This window comes from Mustela putorius, unplaced genomic scaffold (assembly GCF_011764305.1).
Source record: "Mustela putorius furo isolate JIRA1106 unplaced genomic scaffold, ASM1176430v1.1 tig00000450_pilon_pilon_pilon, whole genome shotgun sequence".
Taxonomy (NCBI): domain Eukaryota; kingdom Metazoa; phylum Chordata; class Mammalia; order Carnivora; family Mustelidae; genus Mustela; species Mustela putorius.
Genome location: NW_025421385.1, coordinates 14,909,647 through 14,935,096, shown reverse-complemented (window position 1 = coordinate 14,935,096; position 25,450 = coordinate 14,909,647). Strand labels below are relative to the sequence as shown.

The 25,450-nt window shown below is 43.0% G+C and overlaps 1 protein-coding gene across 2 annotated transcripts in view; it reads left to right on the top strand.

Annotated features, from left to right (window-relative positions):
• Window positions 1–24,614, top strand: part of CCDC170 (coiled-coil domain containing 170) — a 93,496-nt gene extending 68,882 nt beyond the window's left edge. For both annotated transcript variants that reach the window (XM_045080176.1, XM_045080177.1), the window contains exons 9-12: window positions 4,971–5,144; window positions 7,741–7,983; window positions 21,141–21,377; window positions 23,556–24,614. In XM_045080176.1, coding sequence (XP_044936111.1) covers window positions 4,971–5,144; window positions 7,741–7,983; window positions 21,141–21,377; window positions 23,556–23,756 — 855 coding nt within the window. In that variant the 3' untranslated portion in view covers window positions 23,757–24,614. The remainder of the gene's footprint in view (window positions 1–4,970; window positions 5,145–7,740; window positions 7,984–21,140; window positions 21,378–23,555) is intronic.
• The last annotated feature ends 836 nt before the right edge of the window (window positions 24,615–25,450 follow it).

Below are 25,450 nucleotides of genomic sequence, written 5' to 3'. Positions count from 1 at the left end.
AATGTCCTCCATGTTTGTTTTGGAGGGGAGGGGGTGGGGGGATGGGTGAGCCTGGTGGTGGGTATTAAGGAGGGCATGTATGGCGTGCAGTACTGGGTGTGGTGCATAAACAATGACTCTTGGAACACTGAAAAAAATAAAGTAAAATTTAAAAAAATACAGATTCAAATGGATACTTGCATCCCTATGTTTATAGCAACATTATCAACAATATGGAACAAAAATTATGGGAAGAGCCCAAATGTCCATTGACTGATGAATGGATAAAGATAATGTGGTGTGTGTGTGTGTATGTGTGTGTGCACGCACGCGCGTCTGTGTAACAATATTACTCAGCCATAAAAAGAGTGAAATCTTGCCATTTGCAATGACATGGATGGAGCTAGAGTGTACTATGCTAAGCGAAATAAGTCAGTTGGAGAAAGACAAATACGAATTGATTTCACTCACATGTGGAATTTAAGAAATAAAATAGATGAACATAAGGGGGAGAAAAGAGAGACAAACCATAGAACAGACTCTTAATTATAGAGAACAAACTGAGGTTTCCTGGAGGAGAGGTGACTGGGGGATGGGTTAGATGGGTGATGGGTATTAGGGAGGGCACTTGTTGTGATGAGCACTGGGTGTTGTATGTAAGTGTCGAATCTAAATGTAGAATATAAATTCTACTCCTGAAACCAATTTTACACTATATGTTAACTAACAAGAATTTAAATAAAAAATTGGAAGAAAGAAAAAGGAAATCAAGTGGCAGAAGATCCTAGAACAGTTTTGTGACACTAACCCATTCAAATACGAACCTTGACTTCCTAAATACAGCTCTATTATACCCTATTATTCCTTAAAGTACAAAACATTAAAAACTCTTGAGTACAGTTCCTTTACCTCTTTGGTTAGGTTTATTCCCAGGTATCTTATGGTTCTTGGTGCTATAGTAAATGGAATATATTCTCTAATTTCCCTTTCTGTATTTTCATTGTTAGTGTATAAGAAAGCCACTGATTTCTGTACATTGACTTTGTATCCTGCCACGTTGCTGAATTGCTGTATGAGTTCTAGTAGTTTGGGGGTGGAGTCTTTTGGGTTTTCCATATAAAGAATCATGTCATCTGCGAAGAGAGAGTTTGACTTCTTCATTGCCAATTTGGATACCTTTTATTTCTCTTTGTTGTCTGATTGCTGTTGCTAGGACTTCGATTACTATGTTGAACAAGAGTGGTGTGAGTGGGCATTCTTGTCGTGTTCCTGATCTCAACGGAAAGGCTGCAAGCTTTTTCCCATTGAGAATGATATTTGCTGAGGGTCTTTCATAGATAGATTTTATGAAGTTCAGGAATGTTCCTTCTATCCCTATACTTTGAAGTGTTTTAATCAGGAATGGATGCTGGATTTTGTCAAATGCTTTTTCTGCATCAATTGAGAGGACCATGTGGTTCTTCTCTCTTCTCTTATTGATTTGTTCTATCACATTGATTGATTTGTGAATGTTGAACCATCCTTGTAGCCCAGGGATGAATCCCACCTGGTCATGGTGGATAATCTTTTTAATGTGCTGTTGGATCCTGTTTTCTAGGATCTTGTTGAGAATCTTAGCATCCATATTCATCAGTGATATTGGTCTGAAATTCTCCTTTTTGGTAGGGTCTTTGCCTGGTTTGGGGATCAGGGTAATGCTGGCTTTATAGAAAGAGTCTGGAAGTTTTCCTTCTGTTTCAATTTTTTTGAAACAGCTTCAGGAGAATAGGTGTTATTTCTTCTTTGAAAGTTTGGTAGCATTCCCCAGGGAATCCATCAGGTCCTGGACTCTTGTTTTTTGGAAGCTTTTTGATCACTGCTTCAGTCTCGTTACTAGATATTGGTCTATTCGGGTTGTCAGTTTCTTCCTGGTTCAGTTTTCCAGGAATGCATCCTTTTCATCTAGGTTGCTTAGCTTATTGGCATATAACTGTTGATAATAACTTCTGATGATTGTTCCTACTTCCTTGGTGTTAGTTGTGATCTCTTCCTTTTCATTCATAATTTTATTAATTTGGGCTTTCTCTCTTTTCTTTTGGATTAGTGTGGCCAATGGTTTATCGATCTTATTGATTCTTTCAAAAAACCATCTTCTAGTTTCATTGATACGTTCTACTGTATCTCTGGTTTCTACCTCATTGATCTCAGCTCTAATCTTGATTATTTCCCTTCTTATTTGTGGAGTTGGTTAGATTTGTTGTTGATTCTCCAGTTCTTTAAGGTGTAGAGACAGCTGGTGTATTCTGAATTTTTCAATTTTTTTGAGGGAGGCTTGGATGGATATGTATTTCCCCCTTAGGACCACCTTTGCTGTATCCCATAGATTTTGGATCGAAGTATCTTCATTCTCATTGGTTTCCATGAATTGTTTAAGTTCTTCTTTGATCTCGTGGTTGATCCAAGCATTCTTAAGCAAGGTGGACTTTAGCTTCCAGGTGTTTGAGTTCCTTCCAAACTTTTCCTTATGATTGAGCTCTAGTTTCAAAGCATTGTGATCTGAGAATATGCAGGGAATAATCTCAGTCTTTTGGTATCGGTTGAGTCCTGATTTGTGACCCAGTATGTGGTTTATTCTTGGGAAGGTTCCATGTGCACTTGAGAAGAATGAGTATTCTGTTGTTTTAGGGTGGAATGTTCTGTATATATCTATGAGGTCCATCTGGTCCTACTTGAGGAACTACAGAACATTCATGAAAGAAATTGAAGAAGACACAAAAAGATGGAAGACCATTCCATGCTCTTGGATTGGAAGAATAAACATTGTTTAAATGTCTATACTGCCTAGAGCAGTCTATACTTTTAATGCCATTCCAATAAAAATTCCACTGGTATTTTTCAAAGAGCTGGAGCAAATATCCAAAAATTTGTGTGGAATCAGAAGAGACCCCGAATCGCTAAGGAAATGTTGAAAAACAAAAATAAAACAGGGGGCATCATGTTACCTGATTTCAAGCTTTACTACAAAGCTGTGATCACCAAGACAGCATGGTACTGGCATAAAAACAGACACATAGACCAGTGGAACCGAGTAGAGAGCCCAGATATGGACCCTCAACTCTATGGTCAAATAATCTTCAACAAAATAGGAAAAAATATACAGTGGAAAAAAGACAGCCTCTTCAATAAATGGTGCTGGGAAAACTGGACAGCTATATGTAGAAGAATGAAACTCGACCATTCTCTTACACCGTACACAAAGATAAACTCAAAATGGATAAAAGACCTCAATGTGAGACAGGAATCCATCAGAATCCTAGAGGAGAACATAGGCAGTCATCTCTTCAATATCAACCACAGCAACTTCTTTCAAGATATGTCTCCAAAGACAAAGGAAACAAAAGCTAAGATGAACTTTTGGGACTTCATCAAGGTCAAAAGCTTCTGCACAGCAAAGGAAACGGTCAAGAAAACAAAGAGGCAACCCACGGAATGGGAGAAGATATTTGCAAATGACAGTACAGACAAAAGGTTGATATCCAGGATCTATAAAGAACTCCTCAAACTCAACACACACAAAACAGACAATCATATCAAAAAATGGGCAGAAGATAGGAACAGACACTTCTCCAATGAAGACATACAAATGGCTATCAGACACATGAAAAAAATGTTCATCATCACTAGCCATCAGGGAGATTCAAATTAAAACCACATTGAGATACCACATTACACCAGTTAGAATGGCCAAAGTTAGCAAGACAGGAAACAATATGTGTTGGAGAGGATGTGGAGAAAGGGGAACCCGCTTCCACTGTTGGTGGGAATGCAAGTTGGTGCAGCCACTTTGGAAAACTGTGTGGAGATTCCTCAAGAAATTAAAAATAGAGCTACCCTATGACCCTGCAATTGCACTCCCGGATATTTACCCCAAAGCTACAGATGTAGAGAAAAGAAGGGCCATCTGTACCCCAATGTTTATAGCAGCAATGGCCACAGTCGCCAAACTGGAAAGAACCAAGATGCCCTTCAATGGACGAATGGATAAGGAAGATGTGGTCCATATACACTATGGGGTATTATGCCTCCATCAGAAAGGACGAATACCCAACTTTTGTATCAACATGGATGGGACTGGAAGAGATTATGCTGAGTGAAATAAGTCAAGTAGAGAGAGTCAATTATCATATGGTTTCACTGATTTGTGGAGCATAACAAATAGCATGGAGGACAAGGGGAGATGGAGAGGAGAAGGGAGTTGAGGGAAATTGGAAGGGGAGGTGAACCATGAGAGTCTATGGACTCTGAAAAACAATCTGAGGGTTTTGAAGGGGTGGGGGGGTGGGAAGTTGGGGAACCAGGTGGTGGGTACTAGAGAGGGCATGGATTGCATGGATCACTGGATATGGTGCAAAAACAATGAATACTGTTACGCTGAAAAGAAATTAAAAAAAAAAAAAACCTTTTAAAGACTTTTTTTTTTTTTTGGGTGTGTGTGTGTGTAGGATTTTAAATATGGAAGCAAAAGCATTGTCCAAGTATATTTGTATGGAGAGCTTTGATTATGGAGTGATCAGAGTGGTAACTGTTGTCATTTTTTTTTTTTTTTAACATTTGAGGGCAGGGCCCACTTAGGTGGGAAAAATTGCCATGGAACGTGAGTAGCCAGGAGCTGGATTAACCTAGAAGGGGCATCGTGGTAGCAACAAGTAGCCAAAACAGAGATATGTGGATGTAGTCAGGATGGTGGCAGATTTGTCATGTGGTGGGGTGAAGAAGAGTGTCTACTGTTAGGTTGGACATCAAGATCACTGACCAGGAGAGTCAAGTGAATTTGGACATGAAGCAGGACATGGAACTGGCCTGATGGTACAGAGATTCATTCCCAGGCACTGGGGTCCCAGGCTGGGCTACAGACTAGGTTTAATGGGACCTGTCTATAAGCTTGGGGTACTGTGAGATCACTTGTTAACTTTGTTTTTGTGTCTCAATTTAATTTTTGTTCTTGGGTTTAGTATCTTAAATTTCTGGATCAACTCTCAGAAAAAATGAAACTGGACCAGATGGCTGCTGAACTTGGCTTTGACATGCGTCTGGATGTAGTTTTAGCTCGCACGGAGCAGCTGGTCCGTCTCGAGAGCAACGCAGTCATTGAAAACAAGACTATTGCCCACAATTTACAGAGAAAGGTAGGGCATATTGAAACTTGCTGGTGCTGAGAGAAGGAATTCCGGAGAGACTTAAATATTGAAAAATAATGTACTTCTTCCTATTTGTGACTGTAGTGAGGAAACATACAAATACATATTTAGAATTTGAGTCTCTGTTTCAATCTGAGGGATGGTAAGTATATCAGCTAAGGTGGTGTGTGACCATGAGTAATAGGGATCCCAAATAAAAGTGGCTTAAATGACACGAAGTGGTCCCCCACCTCACATAAATTTCTGGAGGTAGGCGGCTCAGGGTAAGTGTGGCAGGTCTGCTCCGTAAAGTTTTCAAGGAGCCCAGCTGATTTCAGTCCATTAATCTCTCATTCCTGGAGTGGTCCACATCCTGAAGGTTCATGATGGTACCTAGAATCATCATGTCTGTGTTCCAGACAGAAGTTTAGAGCAGAAAGGGATGACGAAGAGGGATTCAATAGAGCATGTGTGAGCAGTCTTTTGATGGAGGCTTCTAGAATTTTCTGTGTGAACTTGTATTTATATCACATGGTTCTGAAGGCTGAAACTAGCTGCAAGGAAAGATGGAAACTGTAATCTTTACTCTGGGTAGCCACTTGCCTTGCTAAGAAACTGTTTATATTCTTAAAAGAGATGATGAGGGCTGGGGAACATGTGACAGTCTCCCACTGGATAAATCCTCTTGCATTGGATAGTAAAGTGAGGAGAAAAGCTAATTTTTCACTCGTTCAAAAGAAGAGTTAGAAAAAGTTTAGAGGAAATAAATGAATGAGTGGATGAAAGGGTAAAAATCTAATTCCTATATAATTATTGGCATTGGCGAAAGAGAGCAAAACACAGATGTGTTCTTGTAATAGTTCTTAGGAGAAATTTCTATGATGGAATTATAGCATACAGGCTGTGTAATGAGTCACATCTTGAATCCCAGTTTGGTTCCACCAAGCTATGTGACCGTAGACAAATTACATAGCTCTCCCTGTTTCCACATATTTAAGGCAGGTATGATATCTTCCTCATAAGATTGTTCATTTTTAATAAAATACATGTTTAAACTCTTGGCTTATAGACTGTGCCGATTCACATTTGACCTTTCTCCATTTCCTAGATGTTTAGGAGTGTTTTATTTTAAAAAAGCAGTAACCCTATTATCATTGGAGACATTGAATCGAGCTACTGTTCTTTGAGTTCTCCTAGAAAATTGATTTCTTCAACACCATTCCTTCTTAAAGCATTGTATAATCATTAAAATTAACATTATTAAGTATTGTATAATCATTAAAATTACCAGTCTACAGACCTTACCAGTGTAATTTTGCCGTAGAGTGGATTTGACATGAAGAAGCTCCGAGAAGGAAATTTGGTTAGAGAACATGAAAAGGGCCTCGTTAAGGATGGCTCCGGTCTGGACCATGCTGCCAGACAAGTTAGACAAGATGTACAAGCCTGCGTTTTCATCTGCCCTTCACGTCTCCGAACACTTCATGAGTGTGGAGTATATAATTAGGGAAAATGCGACACTCTTCAGCTCTAACATTCTAGAATTCTAACGATTCTAATGTCCAGTGCACGCAGCAGAGGAAAGAGTTTCCCGTACTTAATCTTCTACTCACTAAATGTGACATTTGACGCCTAGGAGGAACGTTTTCCCCCTTTAGGGTCCATAATCTTTTTCTAAAAACCACTGTAATTTCCTTTATCAAGTTTGACTGTGAGTGATAAGTGCTGTCTGAAGAACTTGTTCTCTGCTTGGTTTGTGGATGGTATAGGCAAGGTATATGATAAAGATGCCAATGAACTAAAAACATTCTTAAGTCCCTTCTTTTTTTAAAAAATATTTTATTTATTTGTTTGACAGACAGAGATCACAAGTAGGCGGAGAGGCAGGCAGAGAGAGAGGAGGAAGCAGGCTCCCCATGGAGCAGAGAGCCCGATGCGGGGCTCAATCTCAGGACCCCGGGACCACGACCTGAGCCGAAGGCAGAGGCTTTAACCCACTGAGTCACCCAGGCACCCCTTAAGTGCCTTCTATTTCAAAGATTTTAAACATATAAACCAAGCTTTCTTTAAACTCTCCCTTGTATAGCTTACTTTAAAAATATACCAACTCTCATGTTTGATGTCACTCAGTCTAGTTCTATAGGATTGAAATTACTCAGTCTAGGTTTGGGGCACTAACCTGCACTCTGGCTTCTTTTAGAAAAGGCCAGTGTAAGTATTGTTGGCTTGGGGTGGTGGAGAGCATTTTGTCTCTCTACCATATTCTGGTCTTGATAAGCCCGTTTTATTAATTTAAAAGTAATTTTATGTGCCTATTATGCTGCACATATGTTGGAGGGAATCCGATGTTGAAAGCCTGCTGCCCTCTGTGTCTTCTGTGTCTCCTTTGTCTCATCCTTACAGCTACAAAATTAATTCTTGGAAAAATAGGAATAAAAAAAGCAATCAAGGAAAGGAATCCAATAACCTTTTTGGGCGGTTTACAGATGAGTCTTATTGTAGTGTATATAAAGAACAACATGGTCCCAGTGACTCATTTTTATTTACTGATTGTCCAATGATGATTATTATTATTTTTTTAAAATCCTTGTTTGTACCAAATCAGCTCAGGACTCAGAGAGAAAGGCTGGAGAGCAAAGAACTACATCTGAGCCTTCTGCGGCAGAAGGTGGCCCAGCTGGAGGAGGAGAAGCAGGTGCGCTCGGCCTTGGCCGTGGAGAGGGACGAGGCCAATCTCACTCTAAGAAAGTTGCAGAAGAAGGTGGAGAGGCTGCAGAAGGAGCTGAGTGTGTGTCGAGAAGCGAACACGGAGCTCAGAGCCAAGCTGGCTGATGCCAGTGAGCTCAAGGCAAGTGCTCGGCTTGGTTCCCTTGTTGCTTTTTGCAAGTTACCATTTTTAATTTATGTGGAAGAGAGGAGGTCTTTTTTTTTAAAGATTTTATTTATTTATTTGACAGACAGAGATCACGAGTAGGCAGAGAGGCAGGCAGAGGGAGATGGGGGAAGCAGGCTCCCCGCTGAACAGAGAGCACAATGTGGTGCTCGATCCCAGGACCCCAGGATCATGACCTGAGCTGAAGGCAGCAGCTTTAACTCACTGAGCCACCCAGGTGCCCCAAAGAGTGGAAGTCTTATAACAGATGCAGCAGAACAGAAACAGGGACAAAAGCTTCCTCTGATTTTCTAGAGTCGTGGGGGAAAGGCAGAAGCTACACGGATCGGCATATTAGATCAGCGCAGCGTGTCTTCGATAATTGGAATGAGACCGTGGTGGCTGGGTGAAAAGTCGGTCCGAAGAGGGTGTTGTCCGTGGAGGGGATGGAGAGGCCACGTCCTGGGGTGAGCACCGAGTAAGACGTGGAAGTGTGGAGTCACTGTGTCGCACCTCTGAAAGGAACAGAACATCGTCTATTAACTCTTCTGGAATTGAAAGAAAAGAAAAGGGTGGTGCGAACTACAGAAAATAGAAGCATTTCTTCCAAGGGTGGGTGACTGGTTCTTGGGATCCTGTAGGGAGTGATTGCGTAGGAATTTGCTTAGGAAGAAATGAGCAAATGATCCCAGCTCTTCACTGGGAAGAGGCAGGCGGGCAACTGGTGTTTCAGGAGCTGCGGGAGAAGCCTTATCCCCGGAAGTGAGGAAGGTGCCCAGATCAGGGCAGCATGTGTCCTGGATTTCAAGCATTCCCCTTCTAATCACTACAGAGAAAAAGGAATTAAAACGTAAACAAATTTAATCAAAATCTTTAAACGTCCTGTGTGCGTGTGTGCCCCTGGAATGTATATGTAACTCCATAGGCACAAACCACTTCTGGCGGATACGCGTGTTGGGAATACAGATGAGAATAATGTCCTGGCGCTTTGCAGATAGCGCTCTAGACTGGGCTTCTGGAGTGTTTCTGAGTCTGGAAACAGACCAGGAGGGAAAAGGAACCTGGCATTAAGCTAGCACTTAAATATATGTGGCGGGGACAGTATTTTAGGAAGTATTTCCTATTTTATTTTTTATTTTGAGTCATTAGCTCTTTTCCCCTGAAATCCTTTTGAGTTGAGGCTTATTTCCCTAGAGGAAAAAAAAGGACAGACACAGGCCGGGGGAAGGAAAGCAGGAAGCAAGGGAAAGGATCTGATGGGGTGCAAAATGTGGGGAGAAAATAACAAGTATCTTCCACACCTCTTCACACCTTGAGACTGATCTTGGGGGGGGGTGTTGGGGTATGGGGTCAGCAAGCCACCTGGCCGGAAGGGGCTGCAGGGGGAGCTGAGGCAGCATCTGTGTTGTAAAGCCGGGTGTTCAAATGTCCTGTGGTGGACATAACGTGTTTCTAGTTGGCGTACGGCAGGGCATTATATAACGTTGAGTCCTGAAGTGAAAATGGGTTCCCTTTGGTTTTTTTCTTCCAGTTCTTCCCATTGTCAAGGAGGAAATCTCGAGTAGAACTTATTAATGTCTTTACTACTATTATTGCCATACCCCTAGCCTTGGGCCTTGGAAGAATCTGTTCTATTCATTGGCTTCCTCCTGTTGAAGGAGAGATGACAATAGCTCCCATAACTGGTGTTCAATAGGCAGGTAGAAAAACATAGACGAGGCATGATAAATAAAGTGAACTTGGATTTCAAAACCGGGAAGTAAATTCCGGGTTTGGATATGTTTCTTTGTAAGTGTGTGTCAAGGGAATAGTTCAAATTCCTCAACGAAATCTGTGATAGGAAGGAAGGGGAAACAGCACTGGGGATTTTCATACTCCAAGCTTCCGGAGCTCCATGAAGCCAGCGGGGTAGAGAATGACATAGAGCAGTCTGGGTGGTTACTACAGATGACTAAGTGGGGTGGGGGGGGGGGGACACCCGGGAGGCCTGATGCCTCCTGGTCTCTCCGAGGAAGGACCCAAGCAAGGATCTTGGATGTTTCAGAAACAAGGTGCAGCTGGTGCTGGGAGGTACCTGTGGGCTGCCTGGCTTCTCTCCCCCAGCTCCCTCCAGCCTGCCACTACCCTTCTCCTCTAGTGCGCTCTTCTGTGCTCAGGAAAAATTAAGAAGCTTAATTTAAAAAGTCAAGTTTGACTTCATCTTGCTGTTTATTTTACTGCTAACCTCGTTGTGAAATCTGCGCGGCTTGGGCCTTGGAGCATCCCTTCTCCCTAGCTGGATCCCACTGGGCTCTTTCCACCCTGCCCGTCCCCATATCATCACAGAGGCCCTTGCTTCCCCCCGTGCTCGAGGTCTGCGTTGCTTTTGCCAGTTTCTAAGAACTGAGATTCCATCTCTGAGAGATGTGGGCTGAGCCGGGACAAAGGGCTGTCTGGACTCTGTGACATTTACTGGAAGGTTCTAGCTAGCTCTCTGCATGTGGCCAGTTACCATAAAGCTAAAATAGAATAAAGCCCGGTACAAATGTTAGTTGCCATTGTAGCTAATTCTTTCTTTTGTTTTTTTTTTTTAGATTTTTATTTTTTAACTTATTTGACAGAGAGAGAGAGAAATCACAAGTAGGCAGACAGTTAGGCAGAGAGAGAGAAAGAGGGGAAGCAGGCTCCACGCCGAGCAGAGAGCCTGATGCGGGGCTCGATCCCAGGACCCCGAGACCATGACCTGAGCCAAAGGCAGCGGCTTAATCCATTGAGCCACCCAGGTGCCCCACCTTTGCAGCTAATTCTGTCACTCCTGGAGGGGTGGGCAGTTTGTCCTGGGGGGCTGGACGAGGCTTTAGGATTACCACACACGTCAGGAGCCTGAGGAAGCTTGGCCTGCACGAGGCATAGCAGCTCACGGTGCAGCAGCCGGTGAGGTGCCGGTGGAAGAAGGGATCCCCCGTGGGCGATGCCCGGGCACAGGGCCCGGCAGCTGCTGGGGGAGAGTGGAGGAAGAGTGGCTTTGGAAGTTCCTGGTGAAGGGCGGTCTGGGGGCCCCTTGGGGGTGTGGCTTCTGAGGAGGGAGTTTTCCAGGCTGGGTGTATGAGAGCGGCGCTGGGACCCTGCCAAGGTGACCCTATAACCTACAAATGGTGCTGCGCAGAAAGAAGCGCACGCTTTCTGTAGCAGAAGGGGGTCAACAGCTGGTGCGGACTGGGCCTGGCATCTGAGAAGTGTGTTCGCGTTTGGCCGCAAGGACAGCTGCCTCACATCTGCCTTCTGTTCCGCCTGGATTATGATAACTAATCTGCCAGTGGTCTCTCCACGTAGCCTTTCACAAGCAAGCCTGACGCTTGCAATGAAGCTTTGCTCTTTGGGCGACGGGACTGTGCAATGCGTGGTTCTGGTGATAGTGTCAGGCTTAACACTTTCTTCTTCTGGGGTCATTGGGGTAAAGCGACGCTTTTAAGTGTGGGGCACACAGCTCTGGGGGCATATAAAATGCTTCTAGGTGCTTCAGGTCACTTCAGGTCACTATACAAAGTTCCGTCGTGAGGTAAAACATGGGTGCCCTTTCGTTTTTCTTCCAATTCCTTCCTTCCTTCCAATTCCATTTTCTTCCAACACTTTATCAAGGAGAAAATCTTAATAAGAGGTTATTATGTCTTTATGCTCCTAGAACATTTACTAGTCTCCATTTTATTTATTTATTTTAAAGATTTTATCTATTTATTTGAGAGAGAAAGAGAGAGCGAGTATGAGTGGGGGAGAGGGAGAAGGAGAAGCAGACTCCCTGGCGAGCAGGAGCCCAATGTGGGGCTCGATCCTGGGACTCTGGGATCATGACCTGGGCTGAAGGTAGACACTCAACCCACTGAGCCACCCAGGCACCCTGCTAGTCTACATTTTAAATAAAGAAGAAGCCTTAAGCTCAGCGCTGGGTACAAGGAATAGTATCTAGAAATACTATTTTGTTTTCATTGTACAGTGGGTTTTTTCTTTCTTTAAAAATTTTGAATTCCAGTATAATTAAGATATAGTTATATTGGTTTCGGGCATATGAGATAGTGACCAACTATACATGACTCGATGCTCCTCTTGGTCATTGTACAGTTTCTGTTTTATTGTTATCTTCCAGTCGTGGCAAATTCTACTGGAATCCTACAAAATTCCTTTTTATAGAAATAAATTGGGTAAGTTCAAAAGATGGTTGGCTTAAGGAAAGAAATGATGACCATAGGTGATACGTGGATATGGGAAAAATTGTGGATGTATGATGGGAGTAACTGAAGTATCGACAAGTAGACTGGAGAAGGGAGTGATACCAGCCATAACCAGATGCATTCAGCAGGCGAGCAGAAGCTCGGTCGTTTGTTGCTGGCACCATGCTGATGTCCAGAGGCGGGGTGGGGGAAAAAGAAGCAGGGCAGCAGACAGGGGCCGGATCACCCAGGGTGTTGGGTGTCTCCTGAGATGCTTGGACTTGTCCTCTGGGCCCTGGGGAGCCATTGAAGACTTTCAGACACGAGAGGGAAACCATCAGGGAAGAGACTAAAAGGAAACAGAGAGAGACAAGGGGGGGAGAACAGGGGGTCTCTAGAGTGAGGCTGTCGCCAATAGCATCAAGTACAGTGAGAAGGTAGAGGGGAATGGCTGTCTCCTGCCATTGGCATTGGGACAGCTCAGACTCAAGCACGTGTGGTGTAGACTGTAGCGGTCCTGGGTGATGGCATTGGGAATAGGTAAAGTTCCAACATGCCGAGGGATGAAGGAGAAGTGGAAACAAAAGTTGGTGGTCTGCTCTTCTGGAATATTTAGATGAAAAGTGGAAGAGTCAGGAAAGTAAATAAAGTTGGCTTGTGTGTTAATTTGCTTTATTTTGCGTAAAGAGATCCACTTCTTAAAAAAAAGATTTTATTTATTTATTTGACAGAGATCAAGTAGGCAGAGAGGCAGGCAGAGAGAGAGGGAGAAGCTGGCTCCCCACTGAGCAGGAGAGCCCGACGACTTGGGGCTTGATTCCAGGACCCTGAGGTCGTGACCTGAGCCGAAGGCAGAGGCTTTAACCCACTGAGCCACCCAGGTGACTAAGATCCACTTCTTTTTTTACCAGCTAAGATTATAGGAAAGATGTAGGAGAGGGGGGATTTGACGGACTCAGGAATGAGTCAGGCCGTTCACCACCACAGGCTGCCTTCCATAAGAGAACAGAGATCTCTCTGTCTTACTAACACCGTGAATGCTAACTTCATGAGTTTGTCAGAGATTTTAGCTACAAGTGACTTTTTATTTTTTATTGTTTGAGACACATTCGTGTCCAAGAGAGATCAAGGATATTAACTCTTTATCTTTGTATGTTGCCTGTGCTTGTCCCTGTACTGACTTTATTATTCACAAGGTAACATCTCTGAATGGTAGCAAAGATGGCCTTCATGTCCTATTCGATGGCTGTTATAAGCAATGATCACAAATTGGGTGGCTTGATGTGACAGGAATTTTTTCTCTCATAATTCTGGAGGGCAGGAGCCTGACAGCAAGGTGTTGGGAAGCTTGATTCCCTCAGGGGAAGCTGCGGGCCCATCACTCTATCATCTGGCTCCTGCTTGCTGCTTGTAACTACGGAACTCCTCTCTGCTGCCACCCTTAGGTGACTGTCCTCTTGTGTGTCCCTCCTGCTCTGTCTCCTTTTCTGGAAGGCTCATAAGTCACACCCACCTCTGGATTTAGGGGCAACCCTATTGCAGGATGATCTCATGGTGAGATCCTTACCTTAATGATATCAGCAGAGGCCCTTATTCCAAATAAGGTCCCATTCTGAGGTTCTGGGTGGACATATATTTATTTTTTGGTGGGGAGAGACACAGTTCAACCCACTACACTTATTGAATTAAGAATTAATTTAATAAATAAATAAAATTAAAAAAGAATTTCACCGCTTATGGAAGGATGATATAGAAAATAATAATTTGAACTACATTTTTATGCCTTAAAAAATTGAGATGTAATTCACATGCCATTTATTTATTTATTTAAAAGATTTTATTTGTTTGAGAGAGAGAGAGAGAGAGAGAGAGCATTAGAGAAAGAGAGAGAGAGAGAAAGAGCACAAGCAGGGGGAACAGCAGGCAGAGGGAGAGGCAGGCTCCCCACCAAGCAGGGAGTCTGACGTGGGGCTTGATCCCAGGACCCTGGGGTCATGACCTGAGCTGAAGGCAGATGCTTAACTGACTAAGCCACCCAGATGTCCCCAAATTCACCTTTTTAAAGTATACATTTCACTGGCTTCTTCTTCTTCTTCTTTTTTTTTTTTTAAGAGTTTATTCATTTATTAGAGAGAGAGAACAGGAGCAGGGGAAGAGGGAGAGGGAGAAGCAGGCTCCCTGCTGAGCTGGGACCCTGATGCGGGGCTCGATCCCAGGACTTTGAGATCATGATCTGAACTGAAGGTAGCTGCTTAACCGACTGAGCCCCCCAGGTGCCCCCACAGTTCGATGCTTTTAATACACTGATGGGGTTGTTCAGGCATCTCTGCTTCCTAATTCTAGATCGTTTGTCGCATCCCCCACCCGGCCTCCCATGCAAATCCCATACCTACCGCATTCACTCCCTATTTCCCCCTGACCCAGCCTCTGGAAACCACTAAATTATATCCAGTCTCTATGGATTTGCCTCTTCTGAGCACTTCATATAAATGGAATCATACAATATGTGGCCTTTTGCCTCTGGCTTCTTTCCCTTAGTCTGTTCCCAGCATTCATCCATCTTGTGCACGTGTTAGCATTTCATTCCTAAATTAGAGCTCTCCGGAGAAGCAGAGCTAATAGGGTATGTCTGTCTCCCTCCCTTTCTCTCTGTTATATACACACAGAACGAATAGGATATGTATGAACTAATAGTATTTCTCTGACTTTCTCTTGATTTATATCCTCTATCTCTCATATATATGTATGAAATATATATATATACATGAAGTACATATGATATATATATGAAATATATTTATTTTATCCAAGTATTCCAGAGGAGCAAGATCTATGTTTGTGTGTGTGTGTGTGTGTGTGTGTAACATCACAGAGGGAGGGACAGAGGGAGAGCTACAGGGAGACTGACTGATTTTAAAGAATTGGCTCATGTGATTATGGAATTTGGCAAGTTCAAAATCTGCAGGATAGGCTGGCAGGAAGAGCTGGTGTTGCAGGTCAAGTGTAAAGGTTGGATTCTGGTAGAATTCCCTCTTAGCTCAGGGAGAGTCACTTTTGTTCTGTGCAGGGTTTCAGTGGACTGCATGAAGCCCACACGCTATGGAACGGAAATCTACTTTACTGAAAGCCCACTCATTACAATATTAGTCTCTCCTCAGGACACCCTCCCAGGGTCCTCCCAGTGTTGCACCAAATATCTGGCTGTGGGCCAGCCCAGGTGACGCATAATATTAACCATTACAATTCCTTTGTATGCCGAATAATATTCCACCATTGGGACCCACCACTCACCGTGTATGCATTCAAAATGTAATGGACATTATGATCGTTTTCACTTTTTGGCTATTATGAGCAAGGCTGTTAGCAGGATTTGTGTGGAGTTTTTGAGCGCATTTCTCTGTCTGTTGCAAAACCATGCTTGAAGACCTTGACTCCTGGTTTATCCCAGTCTTGCTTTTTACGACTTATGCAGTACATTTCCCTGTGAATTCTCAACCAGGAATATGTAGACCTTTCCAGAAAACTATTAAATTTTAAGTTGGCAGGCAAACATGATTATTGTAGAAAATCTCTTCTGGAAAGAAAAATATTCTTTTACAGATTTCCCTCCCTGTGTTGAGTCAAAATAATTTTATTATAATATTGCTTTCATGTATACAATATATATAAACTTAACACTGTATAAAAATTTCTTAATCTTGCTACATTTTAAAAAAGTGGTTAACAGATTTTTTTCACCATTTGTAAGATTTTATTTACTTGAGAGAGAGAGAGAGAGAGAGAAAGGACATGAGTTGGGGGGAGGAGTAGGGGAGAGAATCTCAGGCAGCTTCCTTGCTGAGCATGGAGCCTGACGGCGGCGGGGTGGGGGTGGGCACAATCTCACAATCCTGAGATGATGACCCAAGCCAAAACCCAGAGCCAGCCCAACTGACTGAGCCACACAGGTGCCCCAATCTTGCTACATTTTTACCATTGTAAAATTAGACCAATTAGAAAGCAAAGTGGAGTGTAAAAGTTGAATTGAAAACATTAGTGATATTAATTCAATGTGCTGGATTATATTATTTCACTACAATCACCATTAATTAGAATATGTAGTATCCATTGCTTGTGGCCTGGATTCTTCTGAAGTCTCACATGCCTGTGGTCTAGGACAGAGCATTTAGTCTAGCCCGTGTTTTAACTGAAAGCTGCAGATGTGCTGTTTGTATATGCACAGTGACATAGTTTGGCCTTCCCTCGGCGGGAACACATTATTATGTAGTAAGTCCACCATTGCTCTTAGAATAATTAAAGTAGTACTACTAATTGGCACAAACATGGGTTTTTGTGCAAATGGAAGTGCAGGCACTGAAATCATGTTGCAGAACCCCAGGGGACCCAGAAGAAGCTTTGTGTAACTCCTGTAACACCAGTTGCTTCTTAACCTGTGTCAGTTATGATTAGCTTCAGTGAAATATATTGGAACACCCCTGTAATAACAGTGGCTTAGACAGAAGAGCCCTTTCTCATGGAAAAGAAGGCCTGCCATGCTTAGCAGAATGGCTCTGTGGTATCGGCGGCCCTGGCTTGTTCTTTCTGCCGCACTGTTCTGGCAAGAGCTTTCATCTTCAATGCTGCTTCCTAACACAAGCTAGCTGCTGGGGCTCTGGCCTCATTCCAGCCACTGGCGAGGAGGAAAGCCAGGAGGACACCCTATAGGCCACTTTCCAGGAACAATGCAATGCTTTGTATCTCTGTTGGCCAGAACTTAGTCCCTAGGCCTCCCTTAGATTAAGTCAGCTTGAGAAATGGGTCTATTGTGGGCAGTAAGAACAAAAGAAAGAATAGATATTGGGTGGAGAGGTATCGGCTTTTCATCTGTACCATGTGGCCCAATTTTAGTAGGGAACTGTGCCCCCAAATCAGTAGTCAGACAACCAAAACCTGAAAAACCATTGTTACCTTCATTTAACCTCTCATGGAAACACCAAAGGGGAATAATATCCTTTAGCCAGCAGCAAAGGTCTCTTCCTCTGGCTAACTCTTTTGATCATCTCCCATGCAGGACAGCAGCTCCTCAGGCTCCTTCTCTACTCTAGAACTTTCTCCAACCCAGTCAGTGCACCCTTTCTTTATATATATTTCTTGTAACCTACCATCTTGGGCTCAGTGGCTCTCCAATGGTAGATTGGAATTGAGTTTGAACTCTTCCTACTTTGAATGTGTGCAGCGAACAGAACCTACAAGGAAGGACTTCTCGGGCTGTAGAGTGGTGGCAGTGGATGTGTGCTCAGACTGCCGAGTCGAACATCTTCTGTTTTCTGCTTCAATTTCCCTCTGCTGAAATCCTTGTGGTTCTCTTTAGTAAGGGCGCAGCGTGTCTTTGGGCCGCGGGGATGCTCTCCCTGTTTGCGGTTCCCAGTTTTCAGGGCACCTGTGTGTTGAGCTCCCACAGCATTGCATTTTCAATGCAGCTTCTTGAAAGCCCTCCAGCTAGAGAATTTAGATCCTCTGGGGGATTCAACCCATCAGATTTTAAATTCCATCACCATCTCTTTCCGAGCCTTGGGCCTGTTTAATATGAGAGAGAATTGTTCATGGATTTTGACATTTTTCGCTCCAGGAGGCTGACTAGGCAGAGTGTTCCCTGGACGTAAAGCCTCCTTGGAGCCTTCTCCATCTCTGCTGGGGTCTGGGTGGCACATATGCCTTGTCAATGACCAGTTCTGCCCCACTGGAAGACCATTAGGGACACGGGCTCTTGTTGAACTGTGGCTGGATCTGGGAAGCTCCTTTCGGAGGATTAAGAAACCAGCTTAGCCACACCCCACTTCCCAGAATCTTGGTTGTTGGGTTTGATTTAGGAGCGCGAGGTCTCTGTCATCCCCTGGCTTTTAGTTCTGTTCTGGTGGCTTGGCTCAGAGCTCCATGACTTGCCTTTGCTCCCAGATGACGAGATTTGAGGCAGCCTTTAGGATTGTGATAAAGTCTCATATTTTTTGGAAATTTTTGGCTATGAGTGCTCCTCATTAGGACCTGATTTATGGACTTCTAACTCTCCAAGCTGTGTTCCGTCACTTTTGGTAGATAGCCCACTGTAAATGTTTTTCTAATCTGAGTAGAAAGGCTGAACATATCCTTTAATACAAGCTTTTGAATTCAGTATTCCAATCCCAGCAAATTTCCACTTGGCCGCATAGTCTTTCTGTAGCGTGTGATGGTTTGCACATGAGGGGAATCTCTTTGTTTTAAAAGGAGATAACTTTGTTTTGAAATTGATAAAGATTTCAGTCATGCAATGTCCCCCAATTTGTAACATATTTGATAGTCGACTGACTACATTATTTAGAGCAGTAGCTGATCTAATTTATTTATTTATTTATTTATTTATTTATTTTAAAGATTTTATTTATTTATTTGACAGACAGAGATCACAAGTAGGCAGAGAAGCAGGAAGAGAGAGATGAGGAAGCAGGCTACCCGCTGAGCAGAGAGCCCGATGCGGGGCTCGATCCCATGACCCTGGGATCATGACCTGAGCCGAAGGCAGAGGCTTTAACCCACTGAGCCACCCAGGCGCCCCTATTTATTTATTTTTAAAAAAGATGTATTTATTTATTTGACAGAGAGAGATAGATAGAGAGATAGATCACAAGTAGGCAGGCAGAGCAAGAGGGGGAAGCAAGCACGCTGCTGACCAGAGAGCCGGATGGGGCTCCATCCTAGGACCCTGAGATCATGACTTGAACGGAAGGCAGAGGCTTAACACATTGTGTCACCCAGGTGCCCCGGCTGATCTAATTTATAAATAAATATACATATATGTTCATAAAGGTTTATGGGTAGGATGCACATTGTATTGATCATGTGGGTTTTCATAACTTGGTATCTGTGCATGATCTCCAAGGTCAGCCTCTGCAGACCTGCACTTAGTGGGTGGTAGAAACTTGGTCTTCTAGTGCCATTTCATTGGCTCAAAAACTGACTCTGAATTCCTTCCCTCCACCGTGGTTGGCCTGGTATCGCCTGTGGATTTCTCAAGCGGCAGTGGTGGTTTTTATGCCTTTCCCATTGCAAGTCCCACAACAGCTGTCAGTTTCCCGAGGATTTCCTTTCTCCTGCATGGAGGCAGTTCAAAGCTTTGAACTTGTCCAGGCATGGCTGCCATCAGCCTCCTCTCTGCCGGAACAGAAACTAAATTTCTTAAGAAGTCGTGTGTGTTATAGTAGATGAAAGCAAATTTCCGTTATCTAATTTCAGAACATTTTCATCAACCCTGAAAACAACCCATTGGCTGTTATCCCGCAGTGCCCCCTCCCACCGGTCCCTGGCCTTTTCTGGATCTTTCGTATGAATGGAATAGTACGCTAAGGGGTCTCTCCTGACTGGCTTCTCCCCTTTAGCAAAAGGTTTTCGAGGTTCATCCATAGCATGTATCTGTGCTTCATTCCTTCTTATTGGTGAATAACATTCCTTTGCCTGGATGTACAACATTTTATTTGTCTACTCACCGGTTGATGGATATTTGGGTTGTTGTTACTTTTTGGCGATTATCAATAGAGCTGCTGTGAACATTTGTGGACAGGTTTTATGTGACAGAAGTTTTTAATTCTCTCGAATATATAAACCTAGAAGTGGAATTGCTGGCTCATGAGTTAACTCTGTGTTTAATATTTTGAAAACTGGAAAAACTGTTTCCCACAGCTGCACCACTGTGCCTTCCCACCAGCAGTGTGTGAGGGTTCCAATTTCTCCACACCCTCGCCAACACTTGCTGCTGTCTCTCTTTTTGACTGCAGCCATCCCCGTGGATGCTGAATGGTAGCTCGTTCATACTTATTTGTAATGGTCGCTGTTAAAAATTTTGTGTCGGATATGTAAAACTACCTCCAATTCTTTTTTTAAAAAAATGTGGTAAAATATCCATAACATAAAAGTTACCATTTGAACCATTTTTACCTGCTCAATTCAGTGGCATTAAATACATTCACAGTGTTGTGCGACCGTCACCACCATCCATTTCCAGAACTTTTCATCCTCCCAAACCGAAACCCAGTGCCCACTAAATAACTCCCCATTCCTCCCCTGGCGATGGAATTCTGTTCCACATTTTCTCTCTATGAATTAGCCTATCCAGGTACCTCATAGAAATAGAATTATACAATATCTGTTTCTTTGTGTCTGGCTTATTTTATCTGTTGTAATGTCCAAAATTCACCCATGTTATGGTATTGATCAGAATTTCAACATTTTGGTCAAATTCTTTTTTGTAAGCAGATCTAGCAAAATTTTAAATACTAAGCTAATAAAGAAAATGTGCCTCATGCTCCAGAATGCTCTTTGTGTTGGCTTTAAGCTCCTGGGACAGCTTCCAAGAGAGAGGCACCCTCACACCTTCCCTCTTGTTTGCAGTGGGATGCTGTGGCCGTCTCATGCCTCCTATATTCATTGGTCAAGTCTGAAGGCATTAGTTCTGAAATATTGCTGTTCTAGATTTTCCTTACAGTAGTAATGAAGACTCACTGAGGGGATTTTAGGTGGGCTTCCTTGTCATAGACAACTAGCAGAGGAGATATTTTACTTATCCTAGTGTTTCTATGCTGGGGATGACCCTTTCATAAGGCCCAAAGTGCAAGTTGCTTTGCCTATGGAGTATATTAGAATCTGTGAGTAAGTACCAGCAGACTTTATTTGAATATTTCACCCCAGAATCATGCTATCTACCTTTTGTCTTATTGATTTTCTAAATAATGGTCCTCTGACATGTTTATAAGCTGTAACTGCCTTAAGACATGTTTGTCCAGCATGTATGCTCAGCAAAGTCTGTATAACTGGGATGGATTCCATTCTTTATTTAGAAAAAAGTTATTAAGTGAATTTTATTGACTTCTAGTTTTATCTTGTTGATACAATTGTCCAAAAACAAATACAGTAGAAATTATTAGCATTCCCTTAACTTTGTAGATTAAAGCTTTGGAACAGACCAAAATTATTGAAGACCTAAGTAAGTCCAGAGACAAACTTGAGAAGATGAAGGAGAAAGCTGAGAAAAAGCTAATGTCTGTCAAGTCGGAACTGGATACCACAGAGCACGAGGCTCAGGAGGATAAGGAGAGGGCCAGGAGCATGATGGAAGTGGTGGCCAGCGAAACGAAGATGCTCAAGAAGTCTCTGGAAGAAGCAGAAATGAGAGAAAAGCAGGTGGGTAGAAATCTGGGGTGAAACCTTGTTTAGGAAAACGGACAATTCAAAAGCTTGATAATTATTTTTACATTTCTTCAAAAACAATCTACAAAGTTTTCTTTATCGTTTCAATGTATCTGCTTGCCCTCTAGCATCTTCCTGGCATCAAAATAACCATTATGATTTACTCTGCTAAGAAAAATAATCCACAGTTTCATGGCACGAATTGTAGGAAAGAGAAAGACATTCTCATCAAAGCAGTGGAAAGGTTGTGGAAAGCCAGTTTCTGGTTGTGGAGAGGTTTTGATTATATTCTCTGATTGCCTCTGAAGTTTGCATCAGCCCAGGCTTCAGCCTCAGGAGGGAGAGCTTATCTCCATCACAGATCAGTGGCAGGAAACAGTCCCAGCTCTCAAACAGTGGCACCCAGACTCGATGGCCAGTCTCACCCAGATGTAAGCCATAAACAGTACTCACTTGCTGACTGGTTGCAAGAAGGAGAGTTTTATCTGCTGAGCACATCAGGAGGTCAGGCATAAAGAAACTGTCCCGGGCAGCCTGACCCCCATTGCTTTTGGCTTTTATCTCCCTCTCTTTCTGAAGCTCAAAAGGGCAGAGAGTGGACTCTGATCCTAGGATATATTTTCTTTTCCTCTCTTTGGCTGCCTCTGCTTTGGCTCATGTGTCAGGCAACGTTGAGGAAGGCCAAACTATAAAGTGTGTGTTCTCAGAGAGAAACCTCTCAGGAATGAAGAGCTTCAGCCATATGTGAAAGGGGAGACAATTTTGAGGGGGAACTTCTTCATCAGGAATTCTAGGCTGGAGAGAGTGTTATGTTCCCCTAGATTGGACTTGGCATGGGAAGGAGGTTGGGAAGTGAATGAAGACATGGTGAGAATGTTTGGAAGGCACTTTTCCTGGAGGCAATGTCTGTTGGATCACATCTTTCCAAAATGGAAGGTACTGCATCAAGGGGTTGACCAGATAGCCCTGACTTAATCTGCTTCTGCTCTAGCACAGAATCACAGTGTACACAGTGTACGAGAATTTATGGAATATGAGGCACATTTTCATCCATTGTCTCCAACTTCCCCACCTGTCCATTTTTCCTTTTGTGATGGATGAAGGGTAGTCCCAGAAAGTCTAATGTTATGGGTTGTGAAGGAGGCTGATATGTGATGTGATCTGGTCATTATTTAGTAGTCCTTTTTTTTTTTATCAGCTCATCTTTTCTTTCTTTCTTTTTTTTTTTAAAGATTTTATTTATTTACCTGACAGAGATCACAAGTAGGCAGAGAGGGAGGGGGAAGCAGGCTCCCTACTGAGCAGAGAGCCCGATGCGGGGCTCTATCCCAGCACCCTGGGATCATGACCTGAGCTGAAGGCGGAGGCTTTAACCCACTGAACCACACAGGCCTCGGCTCATACTTTCTTGCCTGTTGTTCTTCCTTTAGTTTAAGAGGTTTCTTGCCCAGGGCACCTGGGTGGCTCAGTCAGGTAAGCCCCCAACTCTTGGTTTTGGCTCAAGTCATGATCTCAGCGTCATGAGATCAAGTTCCACATTGGCCTCCATGATCAGCATGGGGTCTGCTTGAGACTCTCTTTCCCTCTCTCTTTGCCCTCCACCCAGCTCTCATACACTCTCTCTCAAATAAATAAATAAAATCTTAAAAAAAAAAAAGATTCCATGCCCAGTTAAAATTCCAGTGGATAAGGATTTACCACCCATGGACACAACTACACTTTTGTAAAGCACTTCTTATTGTATAGAACACATACACAGTCATTGTTTCATTGGATCCAAATTTCAGAATAGCCCTGGGAAGGAGGTGTATGGTTATTTCCACCAGGAAGTGAGAACACGGAGTCTTAGGTCAGGGTCCTGTTCATGGTTGCCTAACTGAGATTCTTGACTTGGTAGCCAGTGCCACACTAATTGGCTTATCAGAAAAGAGGTTATGAAATCTCCAAAAGTTGGGGATGAAAGCATTTTAGAGGTAATTTAATAGATGAAAAAAAAATAGATGACACCTTCTTATTTTATAAATGAGAGAACTGAGGTTAAAGATAGTTAAGTAATTTGCCTACCTCATGCACACCTGAGCTTTCAGTGGGTTTGTTTGTTTGGTTGCATTTGGACCAGCAGTAGTTGATACATTGTGTTCTCACCCTTCTCCTGTATGTTTGATATTACAGCTGGTGGACTTCAGGGAGGTGGTTTCCCAGATGCTGGGCTTGAACGTGTCCAGTCTTGCACTTCCCGACTATGAAATCATCAAATGCCTTGAAAGACTGATCCATTCACATCAGCATCACTTTGTCACCTGTGCCTGTCTCAAAGATATGATTCCAGGGGGCGATAGGCACCCACAGAGCTGCTTAAAGCTCCTTCATTGAATACCATCTCTTTGGGGGAGATAAGAGATGGAACACAATGGTCAATTTCACAAATTCCCTAACCCTTTGAAATTTGGTCAGTGTGTCAATACCGTATACTTTGATGATCAAGCCAGAATCCCATTTGCAAAAAATGATCTTAGAGGTGCCAGCTGTAGGTTAAGAGCACACATTATTTTATTTGCTAGCACTTTGGGACCCAGAAGAATTCTAGCAGATTGCATATCTAGAGTGGACAATGGCTGTAGGGGATTAACATTTGTGGGATTCCTTTTATGAGTCGGGGGCTTTAGTATCCAATTTAATTTTCATTGTAGCTGTGTGGAGAAGATTTAATGTTTTATTTTATGACCTGTCTGGGTCTCAGAGAGGGTATTACCTACCCAAGATTGCAATTGGTTAATGATTGAACCGGCATTCTGACCATGTTGGCCCCAGATCAAAGGCTGTGCCTTCTGCTACTCTGCCCTCCTCCAGTTTCTCCTGTTATCGTGGTGAAAATTGCCCCCATAAAGGAAGATAAACATTCATACATTAAATCAAGTCCACAAAGTGACTGAGATTCATGAATGTCACACATATGGTTTCCTTAAAAAGTATTATACCTAATTATTTGGATAAAACACATAGGTCTGAGGTCCTGTAAGAAACCTACCAGTTTTAAATGTTGCTTCTAGATCATATTTGGTGGTAATTTTTCATTGAACAAGGTTGATCTCAATCCTTTAAAAATGAAACCTTTAATGTGAAACCTATAAAATGAAGAAATCCTGCCCAGGTTTATTCACCAATATATCACATGTACTGACAGCAAGAGGACTTTTTTAGAATGGGGTAAAGTTTTATTATGAACTTCCATCACTTTCTGCCATCTTTTTAAATTTCTACTTCACAAGTGTTTTTCAGGAAACCATATTCTTAACTTTATTGAGAGAAACTTTTACTTTTTTGGGTGAGCATCTTATTTTTGAATATTTAAATCTTATTTTTGAATCTTTTTTTTTTGAAAGATTTTATTTATTTGACAGAGAGAGATCACAAGTAGGCAGAGAGGCAGGCAGCGAGAGAGGAGGAAGCAGGCTCCCCCTGAGCAGAGAGCCCAATGCAGGGCTCCATCCCAGGACCCTGGGACCATGACCTGAGCTGACAGCAGAGGCTTTAACCCACTGAGCCACCCAGGCACCCTTTGAATCTTATTTTTATTTTGAATCTTATTTTTGAATTTTTAAATAGTCTCTGAAAAAAGCATTGGTGTCTAATTAAAGAGGGGGGGAATAGACTACCCCCAAACATTAAGAGAAAAAGTAAATTCTAGAGGAAAGGAAATAAGTTTAACATTTAGAGGCTCATTGACAGATCACACAGAGGGAGTGACCCAGTATGTCCCCTTGGGCATGGGGTCAGTGCTGCCTGGCTTTCTCCTTTACATGCAAGGACAGTATGAAATAGCATTTGTGACCTAATAAGAACACCTGCAGAGCCATGAGTAAGGACATGAACTGGGGGTTCAACAGGTAGGAGATGGGGGCTTGTATTTTCCCAGTGGAAGGCCTGTGGTCTCTGGAGACACCCCCTGAACCGCCCCCTCCCCCCATCACACACGATCCAAAGATTCAGTGGCTATGGCTCTGGACCCACACTCACCCAGAAAGAAGGAGGTGACTTTACTGGTTTGGTCTCTAGAGAACTTGCTG